At 40.6% G+C, this 23,250-nt stretch overlaps 1 protein-coding gene across 3 annotated transcripts in view; it reads left to right on the forward strand.

Annotated features, from left to right (window-relative positions):
• DIS3L2 (DIS3 like 3'-5' exoribonuclease 2) overlaps nt 1–23,250 on the forward strand; it is a 355,877-nt gene that overhangs the window by 111,010 nt on the left and 221,617 nt on the right. For all 3 annotated transcript variants that reach the window (XM_047721343.1, XM_047721346.1, XM_047721345.1), the window contains exon 6: nt 20,054–20,288. In XM_047721343.1, coding sequence (XP_047577299.1) covers nt 20,054–20,288 — 235 coding nt within the window. The remainder of the gene's footprint in view (nt 1–20,053; nt 20,289–23,250) is intronic.

Genomic DNA, 23,250 nt, shown 5'->3' on the forward strand with positions numbered 1-23,250 from the left:
TTGGGGTGAAGTATCCACAGATTGAAATTCTAAGTGGTTCAAGAAAGCATTTGCAAAATTAAATGTAGTAGTTATGATAGTTGAGTGCATGTAAATGTGTTTGATCCATAAAACATTTTTATTCATGCCTATTTTTAAAAATAGCTTTATAACTTAAGACTTTTTCTTTTTTATATCTCTGATTCTGAGTTCATAGTATCATATTTTGGAAAAGCTAGAAATATTAAATAGTGCTTCTAGGGTAAAGTTATCTGTCAGTATTTCCATTATAAAATACAATTTTTTTAAAGGGTTTAGAAGTCAGCTGTAAAAATTTGTTCTTGGCTGATACTTTGTATACAAAAATTTCTGCCCAGGATAATTTTCAGAAGAATTTTTTAGTGGCATAAACTGTGAGGTTATATGGCTGAACTAGCTTACATTGAACTCATTTTTTATGCTTCTATCAAGGTAGGGGGAAAGATGACAGCTTTTAAAACGATTCAAATAAAACAATATGAAAATTGTATTTCCAGCCTCGTGCTCTTAGAAAATTGTTGGTTTAAAAAAATGTTAGCATCAGAAGACTCACCACTGGCTTAAGTATCAAAAATAATAGTACCACCAAAATCAGCATAAGTCCAAAGTTTAAATGACTTTAGAATAACTCTTTTAAGACCAGATTTTAGCAGCTGATTTTTGAAAGCTGTATCTGTGGCTGCTCATTTTGTAACCCCAAAGGAATTCTGTTGGGCCCCTCTTGTTGAAATATAGCTTGTTTGTTACCTGGGCTTAGCTATCTGCAAAGCAAGGAAGGAAGTGCTAATGGGAGAGCAAAGACATGTTTCTTGCATGATTGGAGAACTACCCAGTGGAGCTAGAGAACTTCTTGTTAATGTAGCTTTGTTCCTAAAGCTTTGCGCAAGTCTTAGCTTGAAAAGACTCACTGCAATGTAGATAAGCTCCTTGCTTTTATACTATTGTGAACACTCATGCACATAGAGTTCTGAACTTTACAGCCTGGCCAGGTTTCTTTTTTTATTGTTTTCTACTTCTTCAAAGTTAAATCTCATAAGCAGATTACCTCCAGGGATAATTTTCTATGTGGCAACCAGACCGGTCTCAGGGTTCACAATAGCTTCCTCTGTTGTGTCAGCTTCTGAACCATGGACATGTAGTTCATGGGCATAGAATCCACAAGGGCACATTTGAGGTCTTGTTAGATTTGGAATGAAGCATGACTTTATGTGAAATATGAATTAGAAATTGGAAATTGTATTGGAGTTGTTCAGAAATTCAGTCTTCATGGTAGGGAAGGAACTACTTCGTTAGTGAAAGACAACCCCCTACGGTTGTAAAGTAATGATGATGCTGTACACCGTATTTCTGGCCAAATAAAGTGAAAAGATCAACCGTGCTTTAGTTTTTACTCTTAAAGAAAACAACGTCCTTAGACAAATGTATTTTTTAAAATCAAGTCAGTGTTTATTCAAAGATCTTGGGAAATTTGCTTTAGATTCTTAGAGTCATCTTGCCTACCTGTTTGGGGGACTCCGGTCCTGGGTGTGCTGGAGGTAGAAAAAGCCTGCCTTGTTTCAGAGATTGAGACATGTTGCTTCTTCCAGAGTCATCTCTGCTGAGAAGCCTTCTCTAGCCTTGCCTGGTTCAGTTTTATGTAGTTTATTATAGGGAGAGATAGGCACTCGTGTTGTCATGACCCACCCGTGTGGAAGTGATAGTGGGAGTCTTAAAGGGACAGAAGGGTGATACCATACTATCCAGCAAATGTTTGAATTCACAGTTCCTGAAAAGTGGGTGTGTTTAGTATATAGATGCTCTTTAGGAAAGAGCAGATTGTGTAATTTCCAAGAGGCATAATCTGTTACTATCATTATTTTATTCCATTTGCCCCAGATTTGGCCAATAGAAGCTCCCAAGTTGGCTTCTGTATCATTTTTGACATGTTCTCATCCTTCTTTGAACACTTCTTTATTTTCTGGAGATGCTCCAGCCTCATCTTACCCTGCTTGTGCCATGGAATCAGCTGTTTTGTAGGAAGTCCTCATTCCTTTTAGTAGAGAAATCCAGATGCTCCCAAGTCCTCTCCATGAACAGAACTAGGAAGTATATGTGTGTGTATATACCCCTTTCATCTGTCTCTCTGTCTACCCACCAACCTGTCTTGGGGAAAACTGTGAGTTCACACTGATAGTTCCAACACCACAGGGTTCCTTAGAGTTTCCCCCTTTCCATATTTGCGACTCCTTCTACTAGTGAGAAACATGATTCTTATTGTCCACATTGTATTTACTTTTTTGCTCATCCCATTTGTAACCAGTATGCTGATGTTACTGGCCTGCTCTTCCACGAGGTCACCCTTCTTGCTGGGCATGCTGTTGGGCTCCTGCCTCCTCACTCGGGCCCTGGATTCTCCACTGTTTTACCACATTATTTATTATTTTTTAAAAGATTTTATTTTTATTTATTTGACAGAGATCACGAGTAGGCAGAGAGGCAGGCAGAGAGAAAGGAGGAAGCAGGCTCCCCGCTGAGCAGAGAGACCAATGCGGGGCTCGATCCCAGGACCCTGGGATCATGACCTGAGCCTAAGGCAGAGGCTTTAACCCACTGAGACACCCAGGCACCCCTTACACGTTATTTTTGAGCATGGGTGGGAGTTAGAGCTTTTCTACATGGAATCGTATAACCGGTTGATCAGTGGCAGTCAGTGTACAAAACCTCAGTTCTATTGTGTTTGGAGTGTTATATATCATTTCTATATTAATATCTGCCTCAAGGGTTAGCTTTCTTTTTTTAAGCATCAGATTGAGAAAAAAGAAGTGAGTTCTGCATTTGTGTTTATACGCACGTGCATTTTAGACTACATCTGAATGACATTCGGGCTTCTCTCTAGCAAGAAAGAGCTTAATCTTCCTTTGTGGATTTTGTGTATGTGTGGGTATGGTGGTGGAAGTGGTGGGAGGCTCTCATACTTGTCTGCTTATTATTCCTCCAACATGCTGACTTCCTGGACTTTTTACATACCATTTTTTCCTCAATGTTGTCCTCTTGAGCTGTGCTGTTCTCACCATCTTTTATATGCCTTTCCTTGGTCATGTCAGCAGGAAGCAGTCATTCCCTTTCACTGCCCAGGGTTTATGCCGTTTGAATGATGTATGCTTTTGGTTACAGATATTTGGGGATGTGCCTTGTGGGTCCTACTTATTTCCAGGTGTCAGTAGCCTGGTACGAGTGAGGATATCTCTGAGTGTTTTGTTAACTATTAAGTATCACCTCTTTGTTAAGGAGGGGTTATTTAATGCCTAGTAGATGCCTTTTAACATTATAAAAATTTTAATAAAGGTTTATTGGATTTCAGATTTTGGCGGAATGAAAAATATTTGATATCAGTTGATTGCCTTGGCTCATACTTTCTGTGTTTTAATTGAGTTTTTGCTCCCTGGTGCATATAGATGCTAAGCTTGTTTGGCTTGGGTACAAAGGAGATTTATTTGGTTCACATGTCTACATACAGTCAAATTCTCCCTTTTTAGCATTCAGTTCTATGAATTTTAAAAGCTGTGTAGATTTGTGTAACCTCTACCATAGTCAAGATAGAAAGCAGTCCCATCATACCCCAGATTCCCTTGCATCCCTTTTTAGTCTACTTACTCTTTCCCCATAGCCCTTCCAATCACGAATCTGTTTTATGTCCCTATGGAATTTGCCTTTTGTAGAAATGTCAAATAAATGGAATTATTTTGAGTCTGGCCTTTTTCTCTTAGCATAAGGCACTTGAGACTGTTCCTGTTGTTCAGTGTTGTTGAATACTATTCCCCTATCTAGATGACCCAGAGTTTGTTTACCCATCCACCAGTTGAAGGACACTTGGATCATTTTCATTTTTTTGACCTTTAAGAATGAGACTTCTGTGACCACTGCTGTACATGTCTTTGTATGGACGTATGTTTTTATTTCTCTTGGTTAAAGAAATAGAATCACTGGATCATACAGTAAGTGAGTCTTTTTCTTTTTAAAGATTTATTTATTTATTTATTTGACAGAGAGAGAGAGAGAGAGATCGATCGATTGATCACAAGTAGTCAGAGCAGCAGGCAGAGAGAGAGAGAGTGGGAAGCAGGCTCCCTGCTGAGCAGAGAGCCCGATGTGGGGCTCGATCCCAGGACCCTGAGATCATGACTGGAGCTGAAGGCAGAGGCTTAACCCCCTGAGCCACCCAGGTGCCCCATCGTGTTTGTCTTTATAAGAAGCCATGAAGCTCTTTTCCAGGGTAGTTGTACCACTTTTTACTCCTATTAAAAATGTATAAGAGGGGCACCTCGGTGGCTCAGTGGGTTAAGCCTCTGCCTTCAGCTCAGGTCATGATCTCAGGGTCCTGGGATCGAGTCCCACATTGGGCTCTCTGTTCTGCAGGGAATCTGTTTCCTCCTCTCTCTCTCTCTCTCTCTGCTTGCCTCTCTGCCCACTTGTGATCTCTCTCTGTCAAATAAATAAAATCTTTAAAAAAAATGTATAAGAGGGGCGCCTGGGTGGCTCAGTGGGTTAAGCCGCTGCCTTCGGCTCAGGTCATGATCTCAGGGTCCTGGGATCAAGCCCCGCATCGGGCTCTCTGCTCAGCAGGGAGCCTGCTTCCTCCTCTCTCTCTACCTGCCTCTCTGCCTGCTTGTGATCTCTCTCTGTCAAATAAATAAATAAATGAAATCTTTAAAAAAAAAATGTATAAGAGAATCTGTTTCTATATATCCTTAGCAGGGCATAGTAGTATAGTTTTAAACCATTCTGATGAGCCCATAGGAGTATAGATTTTTGTTGTTGCAGTTGTTTGTTATCTTTTGTTTTGCATCTCCTGACAACAAAATGAAGCTTGAACAGTTTTTGGTGTGTGTTCATTGGCCATTTACATATATTGATAGTCTTTCCTGAAGTATCTGTGGTAGTCTCTTACCCAGTTATTAAATTGGTTTATCTTTGCATTAATGAATTAAGACTTTATAGAAGGTAAGTGAAAGTCCTTTGAAAAAATAAAGTCCTTTGACATTTATAATTGCTGTTTTTATATATATTTGTGTAGTTGTTTTATTCTTATTTGTTAAAATTTCTACGACTGGGGATTTGTTCATTTCTCCCACTACTTTTGTCAGTTTTTTGCTTCATCCAGTTTGAGGCATTTTTATTAGGTGCATATACATTTAGAAACATTCTATTTGACTAATGCATTGGCTCTTTTATTAACAAAAATTCCTCCTTGACCCCTGTAATACTTTTTTAAAATAATTGACTCTGATATTAATATAACTACTCCAGCTTTATGAGAATGTTTTCAAAGAAATGGAAATAAATATTACAAAGGTTTCTCATAGAGTGGGAGGGAGAAATGAAATATTGTTGGGGGGGGGCGTTACCCGGTAAGCAAAGCCCTCAAGGCGAGAAATAGTATTCAAAGCTAGATCGCTATGTCCGTGGCTTCAGGTGTAAAGAAGGAAAGGATAGTTGCAGATACAAGTAGATTTTTGGAGTTTAAATCTACTTTAAAAAATCTAGCAGTAGGTACAGAGTTTATGTGCCAGCAAGCACTAGTCAGAGAAACGTGGTTTCAGTTTTTATTGATAATAAGGTGGTAGTTCAGACGTTGGTCGACTTTTTAGATGATTGTGGTTAATCTACTAGTAGTAAACTGTCTGTATGGAACATCATTAGGCTCTTGGGTTATACCCCTTACATTATTAATGTTCTGAATCTCCCTTGCTCTGAGAAATTTTCATTGTATACTCGTGGTTTTCTGAAATGACCTGCGAATTGAGCTTATTTTTCAGTGAGGTCTAGAATATTGAAGTATGTCAAGGATGTGAAATCCATTTTGCTGGAGATTGCTGTGATATGAAGGAATCTGAGGTCAGATACTGTAGCTGTGTCTATACATGTAAAAATTTTAAATACGAATAACCTTTATTTGACATGTACTTATATTCTTGACCATGTTGTTTAAACTTTTGGGGTATTTTCTTTCCTGCATGATGTTACATCCCTGCTTTGATTTCATACCAAAAATTGTTACGGTTCTGAAAGGGGAATGATCCTTGATTCAGGGAAACAGTTGGAAATGATATCAGTAGGCTTCTGTGAAAAAATATAGATAATTGTTGTTTTTAAAAAGAGAGACCTACTTTGAACATTCCTTTCTTTCTTGTCTTTTTTTTTTTTTTTTTTAAAGGAGGCTCCATGCCCAGCGTGGAACCTACCATGGTGCTTAAACTCATGACCCTGAGATCAAGACCTGAGCTGAGATCCAGAGCCAGATGCTTAACTGACTGAGCCATCTAAGTACCCCATACTTCGAGCATTTCTAAGGAGACTTCAGCTTTATTATTTACTAGTATTGAGAAATTGGTCACATTCCTCATACAGGGATGTGTTGGTCTAGTCCACCTCCTTGTCCTAGTGATTGATTCACGAATGAGCAGGCAGCCCAAATCAAGCCCAGCAGGGTATTCCTGGGACCATTTGCAGAGCACCTGTCTAAGAATTGCTCCCTTTATCCCCCCTAGGATATAATTCCGAATCTACTGGAATCCCTCTTTATACTACGAGGAGGAGGCTGCCCTGATAATGGAGCTAATATTGAGGACATCTGAGCACACACACACACTCTACATTGAGTATGTTTTAGAGACTTAGGTCAAAAATATAGTAAAGATTCAGAGTCAAAAGAAAGCAATCCCTCGGTACAGAGTTATATGTACCCGTATACATTCTTTCACTAAATCTCAGTGGCCATTCCTTCCGTGGACTCTGTTCTTGGAAGGTCTTTCATCCAGTTCTGTCTTTCTTGGGAACTCTTCCCTAGGGTCTGCTTTCCCAGATTTGCTTCTATCCAGTTTCTTGCCTGGCTTCTCTTTATTTGTGTCTGAGCTTCAGAACTTGGGATGACATTCTGCCAAATTCTGTTCCTTATCTCTTTGCTCATTTCTGGCATCAGAATATTTCAAATGTTGCTACCGAAATTACTCTAGCTGGATTCTACTGTGTTTTATGAACTGTGTCTCCTCAAAGGAGAAGCATATTGCTTCTTTCTCTTCTAGGTGACTAGGTCCACAGGCTTGGTGGTACCAGAGTTGGGTTGTGGTTGGTTAGTTGCTTGCAGTGGCCATACAGAAGAGGAGTGAGGGGATGTGTCACAGGACACCCATAATTCTGTTTCAAGTCCCGTGATCTCTTAGGACCAATGTCCAGAGACCCTAAGCCCTGACTAGTCAGACTTCTGCTCTCTTCCTCTCCTGCAATCTAAGCCTGGTCTGCACATCCTGCTCTATCTGCTCCTTGACAGATAACAGGTCATTTCTGCAAGAGCACTTTTCCCTTTTTTTCTTAAAATATTTAAAACAAAATTGAACCATTTTTAAAGGGGGTTGTATTCGTTTCCTTACTGCAGTCACGGATAAATAGAGGAAGACAGATCCTGCTGTTCTGAGTTGCTAGAAACCTGTTTTTGAGTTGTGATCTAAGTGAGGAAAGAAGTTGCTGTGGCCCATGAATGGTGTATAATAGAAGGGATTGGCAGGTAAGATAAAAATGGTCTAAAGAGGTCAGTGGACATTCAAAAGGTCTTTGAATGGTAAGCCCCAAAACAGAGAATTAGTTTCTTTAGAGAAGGAAAGTCCATGGAAAATTTTTGAATAAGAAGGTAACTTAATGAGATTTTTTTGTTTGCTTCTGGAAATGTGTAGGATGCCTCATGAGAATATCATGGAATTTGTAGAGAGAGAAGAGCACTTGTAAAAAGACAAGTGAAGTATTTGTTGAAGCAGTATATTCAGCAATAGGGAAGAGTCAGTGTGGTTGTGAAGTTCTGAGTTTACAAGGCCTGGAAGAAAGTGATAGTGGTGTTGGAAAGAAAAAGAGTAGGAAAGAGGAGTGCTTTGAGGGGAAAGACCAGAGTGGTTTTGATGTTTTGAGTTTAAGGTGATAGTAACACATTAAGATGGGATCATGTGGGAGGCATTATATTAGGTACCATAGTAAGTGCTGAAATGTAATAGTGAGCAAACAGGCCAAGTCTTTGCCTTTGTGGAGGTTGTGTCTCACTGGGAAGGATATAATGATGTGAATAAAATACTGTGTGTAGCATGCTCAGTAGTGTTTAGTACTAAGGGAAAATATGGAAGAGAGATCTGTGTTTTGGGGATAGGGTTGAGATTTTATTTATTTTATTTTTAAAAGACTTATATATTTCTTTTAGAGAAGAGAGGGTATGAGCGGGAGGGGCCCAGGGAGAGGGAGAGAGAACCTCAAGCAGACCACACTGAGGGCAGGGCTGGATATGAGGCTCGATCTCATGACCATGAGACCACGACCTGAGCCAAAACCCAGAGTTGGATGCTTAACCAGCTGTGCCACCCAGGCCCCCTTGGGGTTGAGATTTTAAGTAGGGCAAAAAGAGGACTTCCTCGGGAAGGTGACTTTGGGTAAGAATGGGAAGAAGTGAGGGAGCTATGGTTGTGGAGATCTTCGGGAACAACAAATATGTGTCTGCCGTGTTCAAGGAAGAGCAAAGAGCTGAAGCAGAGAGTAGCTGGGGTGAGATCAGAAGGCTCACAGGGTGGGAGTATGGGTCAGGGAGGGCCTGTGCATCAGCCAGGATTTGAGTTTTAGCTCTGATGGCAGTGGGCAGCCTTGGAGGGTTTAGAGCAAAGAATTTGACATGATAGGGCTTACATTTCATAGGCTCACTCTGCTGGGTTGGGAACAGACGGAAAGGGTGAGAGTAGAAGCAGGGAGACCCCTTACGAGACTGTTACCTATACTCAAATGAGAGGTGGTAGGGCCTGAGCTGGGGGTGGTGGTGGTGATAGCCATGGAGATAGAGTTGATAGGATGAGCTAATGGATGTGATGGTGTGTGTGTGTGTGTGTGTGTGTGTGAGAGAGAGAGAGAGAGAGAGAGAGAGGAAGGAATTGATTGATTGAAAAAGATAAAGAATTTTTTGCCTGAGTAACCAGTAGAATGGAAATAGTTTGTTCTGTTCTTATAAACTAAATAAAAAGGTACTTTTGAATGAACTACCTTAGACAAACAAAGTTCCCAATAACACGTATGCCTTTAAGAATGTCTGTAATATGTCTTTAAAATGATATGTCCACGGTCATACTTTATAATGAAAGAAGCTTATTGGCAAGCCTTGTCAAGAACTCCCTGTGGAAATATCAATTGCTTTTCTTGGCTCCAGCGTATTTCCTGAACCGTGTATTATACTGTGTCCCAAGCGTGCCATTAAGGGATTTGAAAGTTTGTTAAAACATGTGTGGCAAGTGAGTGCTGTCATTTAAGCCCAGCCAGAGCAGCCAAAAAATGAAAAGCAGCTCCCAGGTAGACTTCATGACATGCATTAGCTCTGAATCAGGGGCTCAGGTAGTAGGAAAGGCAGGGCATTATGTCCTTACACAAAGCCTTCAGCTGACACTGTCGGGTAAGCAGCGGCAGAAGGCAGAAAGCGGGTGTAGACCTAAGTATATGTAAATCTTCTGGAAAAGCTTGTTATACCAAGTTGATAGCAACCCCTGCCCCCGGGGGGGTGTAATAGAATTTATTTGCTTGGAACAGAAGTTTCCAGTGCTAATATGGACTTGCTCATTTTTATAAGAGGTAACATAGCACTTTTCAAAGATGGCTTTTATGTTTAAGGAAGGGTTTTTCTTTATCAGTAAACGAGAAAACTATGAAATGTTTCATGCTTGGAATTTGGGTAGGCCAGCATGATGAAAATGCTACTTGGCACTTGCATTTAGGTTTCCACTAGACTTGTTTCATTAGAGGAATTCTTTCTGTTTCTCCCTAGTTTTGAAATACATCATATTAATTATAAAAGGAAAGGGAAAGAGACATCTAATCCATATCAGACAGTTGGTGAAGTGACTAGTTTCTTGATTCTGGTGAGTTTCAGTTGCACTTTGCAGGTGATGTGGTTGTACCCTTCTGAGGGATGGATTAGTACCTCACAACTCTTTAGCAATTCGGAATTACCCTTGAAGGCTATGCCCAGATCTGGGCTTCCTCTTTTTTATCTAGGCATTTGTGCTTTTTCTTGCTTAAGCTATTGTTTTCAAATTGGGGCATGAAGTTTATGGTTCTATTGAAACTGGAATTGTAATTTAGGTACTTGAAGGCCTAGAATTATTTTAGAAAAGTGCATTTACTTAAATGTCTTACAGATTTACTCATTTGCTTTTGTGTTTTTATTTATTTATTTTATTTTTTCGGTGTTCCAAGAGTCATTGTTTATGCACCATACCCAGTGCTCCATGGGATATATGTTTATATTTGCTTCTTATGGTGATAAGTTTCACCTGTGTTAAAGTAACCGATGATTTTGGCCTGGTTTGCAGACAAGTGCATTCACGGAGGGCGATGCAATATCATGTAGGCAGGCATCTGAATTTAGTTGCCTCTTGCTGCGTGGTAGTTATTTTATTTATTTCTTGTCATTTTTTCTTTTAAAGAATGCTTCTTTTATAATTGTTTCAAGTTTTTCTCATTCTCTTTGGAAGAAAAGGAAATGAATATTGAGCATGTTTAAAATGCCAAGTACCTTAGAATCCTCAGGGGAGTATAAGAAATGAATGTGACACGGTTTGCTGTCTGATGGAAGTGAGAAATATGCAAACAAATAAATGGAATATAGCCTGATCAAGAAATCTTAGAGTGAAAGAATAGTTAAGGAATAACAGCAGAACAAAGGAAAGAAATAGAACATTTCTTAAGAGAGGGAGATTACTCAGAGAAGCATTCATCCAAGAGTTGGATCTTGAATTTTGAGGATTTTCTGGCTGGCAAAAGATGTAGAGGCATTTCATGCAATGGATGTTAGTGGTGGGAGCTGTATGTGCAGAAGATGACTCTGAATCCATTGGCGGGAAATCTTCCATAGGCGTGTCTAGGACTAAGGGCACTGGATGTAGAACCCTAGATCTGTGTGCCTGTCACAGCTCTGCCATTTAGGAGCTATTTTTTTCTCTTTAAGATGGACATAATTACTCTTCTGCCTATCACTCAGGTCATTGTATGGATCAAATCAGTTGATATGCGAAATGCACAGGGAAGGTTGTGCATGAAGAATACGAGGAGTGGTGGGACACATGAGTGGCTTGTTGTTTAAGCATCTGACTCAGCCCAGGTCTTGATCTCAGGGTTGGGAGTTCAAGCCTGATGTTGGGCTCCATGTTGGGCTTGGAGCCTTTCTAAAAAAAAGAAGAAAAGAAAGAGCATGAAGAGTCACAATAAAAGCTTTGGTGTTTAACATATTCATAATTATTTTTAAATTCTCCCTGCTTCACTAACTCATGTTTCCTGTTGAGCCCTCTTTAAATGAGTCTTTTTTGGGGTACCTGGGTGGCTCAGTCAGTTAAGCATCTGCCTCAGCTCAGGCCAGGATGCCAGGGTCCTGGGATAGAGTCTCACATCAGGCTCCCCGCTCAGCTTCTCTCTCTGACCCTCTCTTCTGCTTCTCTCTCTCTCTCTCTAAAAAATAAATAAATTTAAAACAATCTTTAAAAAAAAAATGAGTCTTTTCTCAGGGTTCTGTTCTCAGCTTCTCTTTTCAGTTGACACTTGGCCCTGGGACACCTTTGCTTAATTGTCTTCCCACTGTGTTTAGCTCCCTAAGCTTTCAGTTTCTGCCTCCCAGGACACTCTTCTGATCTCCACACCTGCATTTCTGGCCATCACCTGGATGTTCCTCACCACCTTGAACTTTTGCAGTTTAAAGACTAGATTTGTTCTCCCTTAGACAAATATTAAACTCCAGACACCTGTGCAAAGTTTTTCCATAAATTCTCAGTTCCGTAATAACCTTATAATGTTGGATACTCATGTCCTAATTTTAAAGATAATAAAACAGATTCAAAGAGATTAAATAACTTTCCCTAAGTGTTGTCGCTAGTAAGTGGCAGAGTTGTGATGCAAGCTCAGTTGTGTTGACTAGCGTTCCTCTTTTTACCACTTTTTCCTACTTCCCCACTTCATTAACTTTATGGTGAAGACCAGGCTCATTAAATTGGCATTCGGGGCTCTTCGAATCTGCTCCTTCATCCTTCTTTCTCACTCACTACACTCTAACTCTCACTCTTAACATTGTCACCTTTACTTGCCTTTACTAAAGGAGAATTTACATTTTCTTATCTCCTCTCCTTTGTACAAATACCCTTTCCCAATTTTGTCTTCTCTTTCTTCATGGGTTTACCTGTCAAAATCCGGAGGGAGGCAGGACAGCATATTGGTGTAAGTCTGTGCAGGAATCGAGTGGATCTGTTTTTCTACTTCACTAGACAGTTTACATTCAGACCAGCAGTGCATTGTTGTACATTCTTGCTAACATTTGGTATTGTCTGGATTTTTAGTTTTTGCCTATCCGTAGGTTTATAGTAATATCTCATTATAGTTTTAATATGCATTTCTCTGATGACTAAGGAGGCTGAGCACTTTCCTGTCTTTATTGGCTATTAGGCTATTTGATAAAGTGCCTTTAACCCTTTTACCCATTTCTCTGTTGGATTGTCTATCTCTCACTGAGCTGTGGGAGTTTTTTATGTATTCTGGATATGGAACACATCTATGGCTTATCTTTAAAATTTCTTTTAGGGGCACCTGGGTGGCTTAATTGGTTAAGCAACTGCCCTTGGCTCAGGTCAGGATTCCTGAGTCCTGGGAGCCCGAGTCAGGCTCCCTGCTCAGCCTGTTTCTCCCTCTCTCTCTACCCTTCCCCTGCCTGCTCGCAAATAAAGAAACAAAGTCTTAAATTCTGCCAGGCATTTAGAGTAGTGTGTTCCTTAGCCATTTTCCACTTACATAGGGTCTCTGATTCAGCAAACATTCTTGTCTTTGAAGTAGGGGAATTCTACAACGCATTTTGTCATTTCTTTGCTAGCACAGGGGTTATATTTTTCTTAAAGTACAGAAGTCAAGCTACACGCACCCTCCTTTTCCGAAAGGTGTGTCTCCTTTTCCGAAAGGTGTGTCTCCTCTCATGCTCTCTGAACTCAAGATTCTGGGCTTAGGCCTCTACCCTATTCCTTTCAATGGTAAGCTTCTTGTAGCTTCCCCTTAATTTCATCGTAATGGTTGTCAGCTTCCTCCCTGATACTGCTGAAAAGGCCAGATTACTGCTCCCCATCCCCCAGAGCATAAGGATTATAGCCTAATGGAGAAAGGGGATCATCTTGTCCTCTCCTTGCATGGCCACACCACTCTGTCGCCCAATTTCACGTTTTGAAAGCAGACAATAGGTAGATGACAGACTTGGTAAAATTAACTGAAGGGTATATCTGACAAACATTTCTGTGTGTATGTGTATGTGCATTTGTGTTTGGAAGGGAGAAGTTAAGGAAATGAAAATTAGTATTGTAGAGTGCTGTTATTTTTTGAGCATTTTTGTACCTTCAAGTAACACTTCCATTTCATATTTCTATGCCCCAGTTGATGTCTGTTTATATTTCCTTTGTTTATTTTCATTAGCAAGGTTTATGTGATGTTCATCCTATCCTGTTCATAGAACAAGACTGAGAGTGACAAAGTTCTGTGTGACCCAGCAATTTGCTTCCCTCACTAATCCGTTTCTGTCCTGTCCTCTAGAGACTAGACTAAACCTCCAAGGGACAATAACCCTAGGGGCAGCACGCACTCGGAATAATAGGTGCAGTCAGCTGCCTCACTCTCAGGTCTGTGAAGGAACCCAGAGGAATTTTTAAAGTCCTCAGTTAACAGGTCAGTAATAAATCCTTTTCCTCAGGCCCCCCTCCTTTCACTCTGAGCCCAGAGCTCTAAAATACCGACTGACCTGACCAGGTGGCCTTCAGCACCAGAACCTTGACTGTCCTTTCTTGTGCTTTATTGTGGAATATTTTCTTTCTATTTATAGATGTGCATTTTTTCTGTGGAGGAAGGGTTTATAGCTTTCCTTGGATTCTCAGAGGTGTCTGCTAAACTTCAGAGTTGAGACCCCCTGAACTGGACTTCTCAACATTTTCAAGGTCAATCCCATAGAAGAAGACCTCTTACTTCACAGAGCTGTGGATAACTGAGCTACTGGTTTCTAACCCACATACTCCTGTGTCTGGAAATTGTTCTGAACGTTCTTTTGCATTCCGCTTGTCTTTTACACTAATTTTTTAGCCCATTTATCCACCTATTTATTTATCAAATATGGAGCACCTAGATTGATTATACAAGTTGCATAAGATACAACTGGTGAGCGTGTAGTGTTAACAGATGAGGTAAATCCTGGGGGGTATAGCTCAGTGGTAGAGCATTTGACTGCAGATGAGGTAAATCCTGTACGTAGATAACACGAATAACGGTGAAGAAATTGTGAAGTGCAGAGAAGGCATACATATGGATTGCTTTGGGACTTCAGAAGAGGGAGCAACTTACTCTTGTCTAGGGCAGGTCGTGGAGGCTGGGGAGGAACTGGGGAGATTGTGCAGTGGACTCTGGGTTATAGAAGATCTAAGCCAACTGGACATGGTCTTGAGAGACAGGTTTCAGACATGTGGAGATGTTGGATGCACTGTGCTGCCTCCGGTTCTTCGTTCACTCAAATGAGATCGAGTATACTGGATGTCAGCTCTGGCCTTGCTCACTTCTTGGAGTCTGTAGTTTATCTGAGAAGATAGACCCTGAACAAGTTATTTCCTAATTAATGGTTGTATTCATTTATTTAACATATATTTGAGTGGCTACTAAATGTACTCTTGGAATATAACGGTGACTAAAATAGCCACCGTGCTTTTGAAACCTACATTCTATTTGGGAGACAGAAAGTACGTAAGTGTGTAATGTATTATTAGGTAGGGGTAAGAACAGTGACAAAAAATGAAGCAGGGTAAGAGGATAGAGTAGTGACAGCCAGGTGGGGCTGTTTCAGTTCATGTGATCAGGAAAGGCCTCTCTGAGAGAAGGATATTTGGGGTGAGACCTGAACAAAATGAAGGGATCTAGCCTTAAGAATAGCCAGGCACAGAGTTTTCCAGATTGAGGGAATAGCAACACAAGAACCTCAGGATGGAAGATTTTAGTATTCTAGGAATAACAAGAAGATTTCTAGATTGGAGGGTAATTTGTAAAGGAAAAAGTTATAGCAATGAGAATGGAACAATAATATGGGCCTGATTTGACAAGGCCTTGTGGGTGGTGATGGAATGATGTTGGGAAGCCACTGAGAGAATGACATGATCTGATTTATATTTAAAAGATCACTCTAGCTGCTTTGGTCCAAAATGGAAATCAGGAGACGGGTTATCTCAGCAAGGAGATAGAGGTTGGTTGTGCAGTATTAGTGCAAATGGTAAGAAGAAATATTTAAAGGAAGGGCCAGTGGGCTCTTCTGATGGATTGGATGTGGGGCATGAGTAGAAGATGCCATAGTTTGGTGCCATCTGCTGAGAAAGCAGGTGCTGGGAGAAGAGTGCGTTCTAGGGGGGAGGAAGGGTTCTCTTGTTCCAGGTGCCAACTGAAGTAGGCAGTTGGATAGGAATCTGGCATTCAGGGGAATGGTTGATGCTAGGCATTTAATTTTGAGAGTTAATAGGCTACAGAGAGATTTAAAGCCCTGAGACGGGATGAAGTCACCTGGTGAGTGAGTATAAATGGGTCCTCTCCCTGGTGTTATTTAACATGCTCCTATGATCCAGTTTCAGATCAGATTCAAGTTCAGTTTGGGGGAAAGTACTTCATGGATAGTGTTATGGACTTACTATTATCGTCCATCAGGAAGCACTATGTTTCTTTCTCTTCTTAAGTATTACCATTCTGATCCATTTATTATAAAACTCCATCCCCATCAGGTTATGAATTAGCTGGCTTTAGCAACCATTAATGATCATTTCCTGAATCCATTATTTCCATGGGGATGGCAAACTGGTGATACCAAAAGTCTTTCCTTCTTTCTCAATTAGCTGAAACTCTTCGTAAAGAAGATCTTTACCTCCTTAACTATGTGGTTAACCTGAGGTATGGTTGGTACAGGAAAGGTAGGATAAATGCTTGGAATTTTCTAAGGTTGACCAGAGAGAGCTTTTTCACGGTGATTCTTGAATTTTTTCAATAAGACCTTAGAAGCCTTTAATCGCTTCCGTGTTTTCCTGGTATGACACGATATTCCAGGTTTGTCTTATCTATTTCCTGCTCCAGACTTGAATTAGCCATTTCTCTAAGGGTCCTGCAACCCTCACTCTTAACCAGTGTGTGGTATGGAGTAGTTGTAAAATGACTTTTGTATCTTTTGGTCTTACGGTGATCTTTTTTTCTCAGAATATATTTCTGTTCTTGTGTGTACTGGTGTAACAAAATAGAATGAATGTACTTTATTTATTTATTTATTTATTTATTTATTTATTTTAAAGATTTTATTTATTTATTTGACAGACAGAGATCACAAGTAGGCAGAGAGGCAGGCAGAGAGAGAGGAAGGAAAGCCAGGCTCCCTGCCGAGCAGAGAGCCCGATGTGGGGCTTGATCCCAGAACCCTGGGATCATGACCTGAGCCGAAAGCAGAGGCTTTAACCCACTGAGCCACCCAGGCGCCCCGAATGAATGTACTTTTAAAATGCAATGCATTTATATATATGTGTATGTGTATATATATATATGTACACATGTACATATATATATATATATATTTTTTTTTTTAGAGAGGGTGCAGGGAAGGGCAGAAGGAAAGGGAGAGATAGAATCTTAGAATCGTGGCGCCTGATGTGGGGTTTCATCCCATGATGTGAGCTGACATCAGGAGTCCAATGCTTTACCGACAGAGCCACCCAGGCACTCCAATTTATATGTGAATTACACAGTTTTAAATGACTTGATTTATTCGTTAACTCCTGCTTCCTTACATTTTTTAATTTTGTAACTCAAAGGTGAATTTAGTGCCAAAAATAAGAATTCTTTTTTTTTAAGTGATTTTATTTATTTATTTGACAGAGAGAGAGAGATCACAAGTAGGCAGAGAGGCAGGCAGAGAGAGAGGGGGAAGCAGGCTCCCTGCTGAGCAGAGAGCCAGATGTGGGGCTCAATCCCAGGACACTGAGACCATGACCTGAGCCAAAGGCAGAGGCTTAACCCACTGAGCCACCCAGGCACCTTGAAAAATACTAATTCTTGAATATAATTAATCTAAACCATGGAGATTATCATGAATTCAGAACTGGGATGGTTTTAAAGATTTTATTTATTTATTTGTCAGAGAAGGAGAGAGAGAGCAAGCACAGGCAGACAGAATGGCAGGCAGAGGCAGAGGGAGAAGCAGGCTTCCTGCCGAGCAAGGAGCCCAATGTGGGACTTGATCCCAGGACACTGGGATCATGACTGAGCCGAAGGCAGCTGCTTAACCAACTGAGCCACCCAGGCATCCCAGAACTGGGCTGGTTTTAAAATGTGCTATACAGTTAGGCTTGGTGTACTCTGGTTATTGCTGTCCCCTGCTCTCCTCTTCCTTTTGACTTTTATTTGAACTTTTTATCTGTGAGCCATAGCATAATTCTTACTAAGTAGCAGAATCATAGTGATTACAGAATTCTTGTTATATCTTAAACACACACACACACATATATGCATATGGAGAAAGACTACTTTTCACTGTAGGGTAGTTGAGCATTCAAATTTGACAATGTCAGAATTCTGGTTTCCCCTTGTACGATTTTCTCCATGGCCTATAGGAACCAAATCTTTGTGAAACTATTAATGGGAGAAATAAATACATAATGGAAACTGAAAGCATGGACCCTTTGCGTAACATCTTTCCGGAAGACTACTTGTTACCTGTGAGTCTAACTCTAGCACACTAGGCTTTCTCCTTCAGCCCCAGTCCCACCTCTTCTCTCTGCGAGAAGTTGTACGTGGGAATGACATAGAAAAAACAAAAGCGGTGATCCTGTCATAGCCACCATGCTTTAGACATAGAGGGTGCATGTATACCTCCTGCCTGTGCTTTGGGCTATTTTTAAAAATATATATTTAAAAAATATGTTTTATATATATATATATATACATATATATATATGTATATATATATATATATATTTTAAAGATTTTATTTATTTATTTGACACACATTGACACACAGAGAAAGAAATCACAAGTAGGCAGAGAGGCAGGCAGAGAGGGAGGGGGAAGCAGGCTCCCTGCTGAGCAGAGAGCCTGACACGGGGCTCGATCCCAGGACCCTGATATCATGACCTGAGCCAAAGGCAGAGGCTTAATCCACTGAGCCACCCAAGCGCCCAAAGATTTTATGTATTTTTTTGAGAGAGAGGACAAGGTGGGAAAGGGACAACAGACTCTCCACTGAGTGAGATGCCTGATACCAGCCTCGATCCCAGGACCCTGAGATCAAGACCTGAGCCAGAGTCAGATGCTTAACTGGCTGAGCCATCCGGTGCCCCATGCTTTGGGCTATTCTGACAATGCCCAAGGTGTGTGTTCATTCTTCAAGGATGGTCGGGGCAGATGAATTTGCCAGGCACATTTAAGGACATTGACTAGGTTTGCTGATTTGAGTGATGTCAAATTCTTTTTCTTTCCTAACTTGTCATTGAATTCTCTATTTTTTGAATGATCTCTTTTGGGTCAGGCATGAAAATAAACTTTTGTGACAAGGCAGAAATGCACAGAGGAGAGCTGGGTTTTATGATTGTATTATAATTTAAAGACCAACTGTGGCTTCCCTCTTCCCTGAGGGAATCTTTTTGGCGATTTCTGGCCTAGCCAGTTGAATTTTTTTTCTTTTACTGTCAAAGAAAAGGAACCTTCAACCTTCTCATAATGAAAGAGTGATCAGATGAATGAATGGATGTGACAAGAGTCAAAACATGGCAAGAGTTGAAAGAAAATTTCATTATATATATTCAGAAATTGGGAATCAAGTTTCCAAAAAATGTTATTAAAAGGCACAATTTTACTCTGAAAAATTAACTGCTGTCTACAAGTTTTTCTGTTTCCACATTTTCATGAAGTCACTTTTTTAAAAACTTGGTAATATATTTTTAGAATCTTTAGAATGCCTTTGTAATATTTTACTTTGATTTTCTGGGTGAATATAATATTCATTGTCTGGGGATGGTTATTTTAATTGAAATCTGTGGTGTGAAAATGTCTTGGGAAAGATTTCTTTCAGTAATTTTTTCTGCCTTGTATAAGATAAAGATCCTTTGCTAAAGGATCTTTGTGTGGTCTGATTCGAATGGTAATCTGGCTTGTTGAAGCCGGGCATCTATCTTGAAACTTCAAGGTTAAACTTAGAAAAATGTTAGACCTCTCAAAATTAAACCCATAGAGAAACTGCTAGAGAAATCCATAGAAATCAAATGCCATAGAAATCAGAGTATGGACGTATGACTTATGTGACAAACTCACTAAGTGGGTTAGTATCTAGACTCTTCTCATATTTGCTTTACTCTTTTTTTAATTGAAAATATTTGTCATATTATATAATGCTTCATTCTTAGTGTTCATATAAATATCCATTAGTTGTGTGCTTTCTATACCGATTTCAAGCCTCAAAATGGAGAATTAAGGGCTTCTATTTTTTATGAGAACATTTAAAAATGCTTATTTACATTTAATTTTGTTTTTTCCATTTCATCATTCTCTGTGGTTTCACATGTGGTGCAGTAACATACTCTGCTGAGTTTTATCCCCTCTGAACATACTCTCTCATCCATGTGATGTACGCTTATGAAGCAGCTTAGTACTTGTGGTATTCAGGGCCTCTGGGGGAGAGTGGGTAAACAACAGATAGGTACATCAGAAAAATGGGGAGTAGAGATGGCATTCATCTTGGGCATCTTGAGGAGCTGATGGCCACTCTGGCAGTGCTGGATTGGTCGTCTCCATAAGGTTGTCTGTGCAGCTGGAAAATGAATATTATTTTTCAAACTACATGGTGAGTCACCATTGCCTTGAGCTTCTGAATGTGCATTTTTCCCTTAGGAAAGAAAAATGAGAAGAGAAAAATCTGTTATTTCCCGTTCTTCCCTCCAGTGATTTAGCAGAACTTTTCTATTTTCTTCAGGTAATTAAACCAGAGAGCAATGACAAAGAAACAGAAGGTGCCTATGAGTTAGATCTCCCCGAGGAGCTCTGTGGAAGCCATCTCCTGCAGCAGCCCGTGAAAGGCTATAATGACAGTCCTGATGTCATTATAGAGGCTCAGTTTGAAGACAGCGACTCAGAAGATGGACATGGCAACAGACAGAATGTTCTGGTTGATGGTGTCAGGAAACCCTCAGTTTGTGTTCATGACAAAGGTGAGTGCTGGATTGCTGTCTAACCTGATTGGTTTAAGGATTTTTACTAACCTGATTGGTTTAAGGATTGGGATTCTCTTTGTGCTACAGACTTAATCACACAGTGCGGTTGGGACCTTCCCAACCTCTAACCAGTGGCAGCTGTTAGGAAGGGGGGATCTTTGACCCTTTCTGGCTGCGGGCTCTCAGGAGGGGCAGGAGATGCTGCTGGTGGCTCCTGTGGCCAGCAGGTGCTCTTTGTCCTTCCCTAATAGATCTTGAGTTGTGTTGATAGCTGACCTTGACATTTCCTGTGATGAGTGCAATCCACCCCTGTAGCTGACAGGAACAGAATTAAACTGATCTTTCAAATCCAAAAAAGCACTTCACTTTACCCTGGATTTTGCTTTAATTCAGTACATTTTAAAAGTATTTTCCATCATAGGTGGCGGGAATGGATCACCTTAAATTTGACAAGTAAATTATCTTTACAAAGTGTTTTGATTTTAAACCTTGAAAAAAGGCCAGTCTTACTGTCTCTGATCAGATCTAAGCTATGTGTCCTCTGGATGCAGAAGACATGGGCAAGGAGCTACGACCAAGGGCCCTAGCTGACCACGCACGGGAAAACCAAAGTAGCCGTGAAAATTGGAACATTTTAATGTATAGATTGCTAAGAAGTTTTAAGTGCAGGGAGTATATTTTCCAGCCAAATTGAGTTTTATCTATACTCTGACATGGAAACGATTGACCTAGCTAGGAGGGCTAGATTATGAGCTTTTTCAATCAGGAAGAAGTTTCTGATACTGTCCCCTTGAAAGAAATGCCAGAAGATGAGTAAGAGAGGATGTCCTGTGGACACACTGTGATAGGGACAGGTGGGCATGCCTCACTGACATCCTGAAGTAAGCTAGAGGTGATTTAGAGCAAGTGACTGCATACGGATCCCTCTATTTCTTCACTGCTGATAAGGTAGTGACCTGGGGTGGTGAGCATCTTCTGAAAACATGGGTCACTTTTTGGTGCCAAGTACTCCTCATTCAGAAGGAATTTCCAACTGTGAAATTCTTTTTGAATGAAGAGACTACTGCTTCGTCAGTGGCCCTCCAGGTACGCTGACCTGAGGCACTCAGGTTCCTTTTGTTTTGTGGCCTGCTTAACTAGTGATTTCACTGTTCCAGGCTGGGCCAATATCAGTTGGATGTTATTCCTTGAAATTTCATTCCTCTCATGTTTTCTCTTTCTTCCTTTAAAAGCAGTGGGATATGTGACCCTCTTCTGAGAGTGCGTTTATATTATCATGGCGTCACTATTGTGAATGATGTTTTCTCTGTGAGAAGAGAGGGAAAGAACCAGGACCCTATGTAGCCAGATCCTCTGGCAACAAGATCGTGCAGGACAAAGGGAGGGAGATCTCACAGAACAAAACCAGGCAAAGGAGCACTTTAAAACTTACTCAGTATTTGGCCCAAAACTGCTTCATGGAAACCTAGCTCTGGTGTTCGGACTTAATGGACCTCAGGAACCTCTGTTCCCCTGGGCTCCCAAACCGAAGGGATTAGATTCCCTGATTTCTTGTTAGTGGTTGGTACCAATACAAGGGCAAGGAAATATTGATGGATGGGAGGGATGACAGAATTGATACTGGAGTGGATACTGATAATCTGCTTTGCTCTTTGCTCTTTGGGAAATTTTGATGCCAGACCTCTCTTGGTTTGTTCTCTGTTGTAATTCCCCTCCTTCTTCTTACAAGTGAATATCATTGAGTCCCTTGCATGTCCACTGTATGCATGTTTTTTTCTTACTCTTTTTATGGTCTTCCTATTTTACTGTTGTTTATATTCCTTCCTTACTAGGCCTGACTGAGGGAACAGCCTTAGTCCTTTCCTCAGTTTGCGGTACAAATTTCTCTTTCCTGCTAGCCTCTAAATGGAGAGTTTGTGAAACCACATGGCTGTTTCTCATTTCTTGCCCTCTTGATATTTAGGAAAATGGCAATTTGTTCTTTTAAAAATTATGGTGCTTTTAGGATATTTCAACCCACTTCTCTTCTCTGGATGATATAAAATCTGGTTACAGTTAGGATGTTGGTACTTTTTGCACCATTTAAGGTTTTGAAATTTGTTATTGAAACAAACCATAACCTTAAGAACATCATAAACTTTTCCTAAGACTTCTAGAAAGGTTCTTTGCTTTGTGTCGTATTTGCAAATAGTTATTAATCCTAGTGGTGTTCCAGTAGGATTTCACACTGGTGTTCCAATGAGTGTTTTTATTTATTTTTGTTTCAGTATCATGTTTTACCTAAAGCAAACCTTACTTTTTGCATCTGTACACATTATGTATCCCTCTTTGCCCAGGAAACATTCCTCTTTATCCCATAACTATGTTTCTCTGGTAAGTGAGGTAACCCCAGGGTCTGCAACCACTACCTGTTGTTACATTAAGAGAAAAGTTTCTCTGGGCACCTGAGGCCTAGCCAGTAGTTTCTTCTAGGAAGACAGCCTGGATCTGCACCATCCTCAGCCCCTGGGAGAGAGTGGGCCCAAGACCCAGGTCCCTTTCTCAGGCCCAGCCCCGCAGGTTCCTGAGGCCGAGCTTTTGCCATAGTCCAGGCAGCAGTGTTGTTGTCAACACAGAAACCTGCCATCTGGGTAGAGATTGGGGACGGCCCAAATCAGTTTTTTTGGTATCGGAAAATTTGGTTATTGGTTGCCTGGTTAACAAACGCTAGAGGATGAAAATCATGATGGTGACATGGTGCTGAATGTGGCTCTCCTCTTTCATCATCAGGAACTTTAGGAGCATTTTTGGCCTCTGAATCTTGGGGATCATGACCTCCTGAGGTTGTGATGTACATTTCCTGTTCTCTGTCCTAGCTAGGTCTCCCAGAGATCTTATTCAGTTTTTGGGTCTGGAGATAAGCTTCCACTAGGACCCTGATGACAATGGAGTCCGGGACCCTTTCACTTCTCCCTTCTGT

The sequence above is a fragment of the Lutra lutra genome, chromosome 3 (assembly GCF_902655055.1).
Source record: "Lutra lutra chromosome 3, mLutLut1.2, whole genome shotgun sequence".
NCBI classification, from domain to species: domain Eukaryota; kingdom Metazoa; phylum Chordata; class Mammalia; order Carnivora; family Mustelidae; genus Lutra; species Lutra lutra.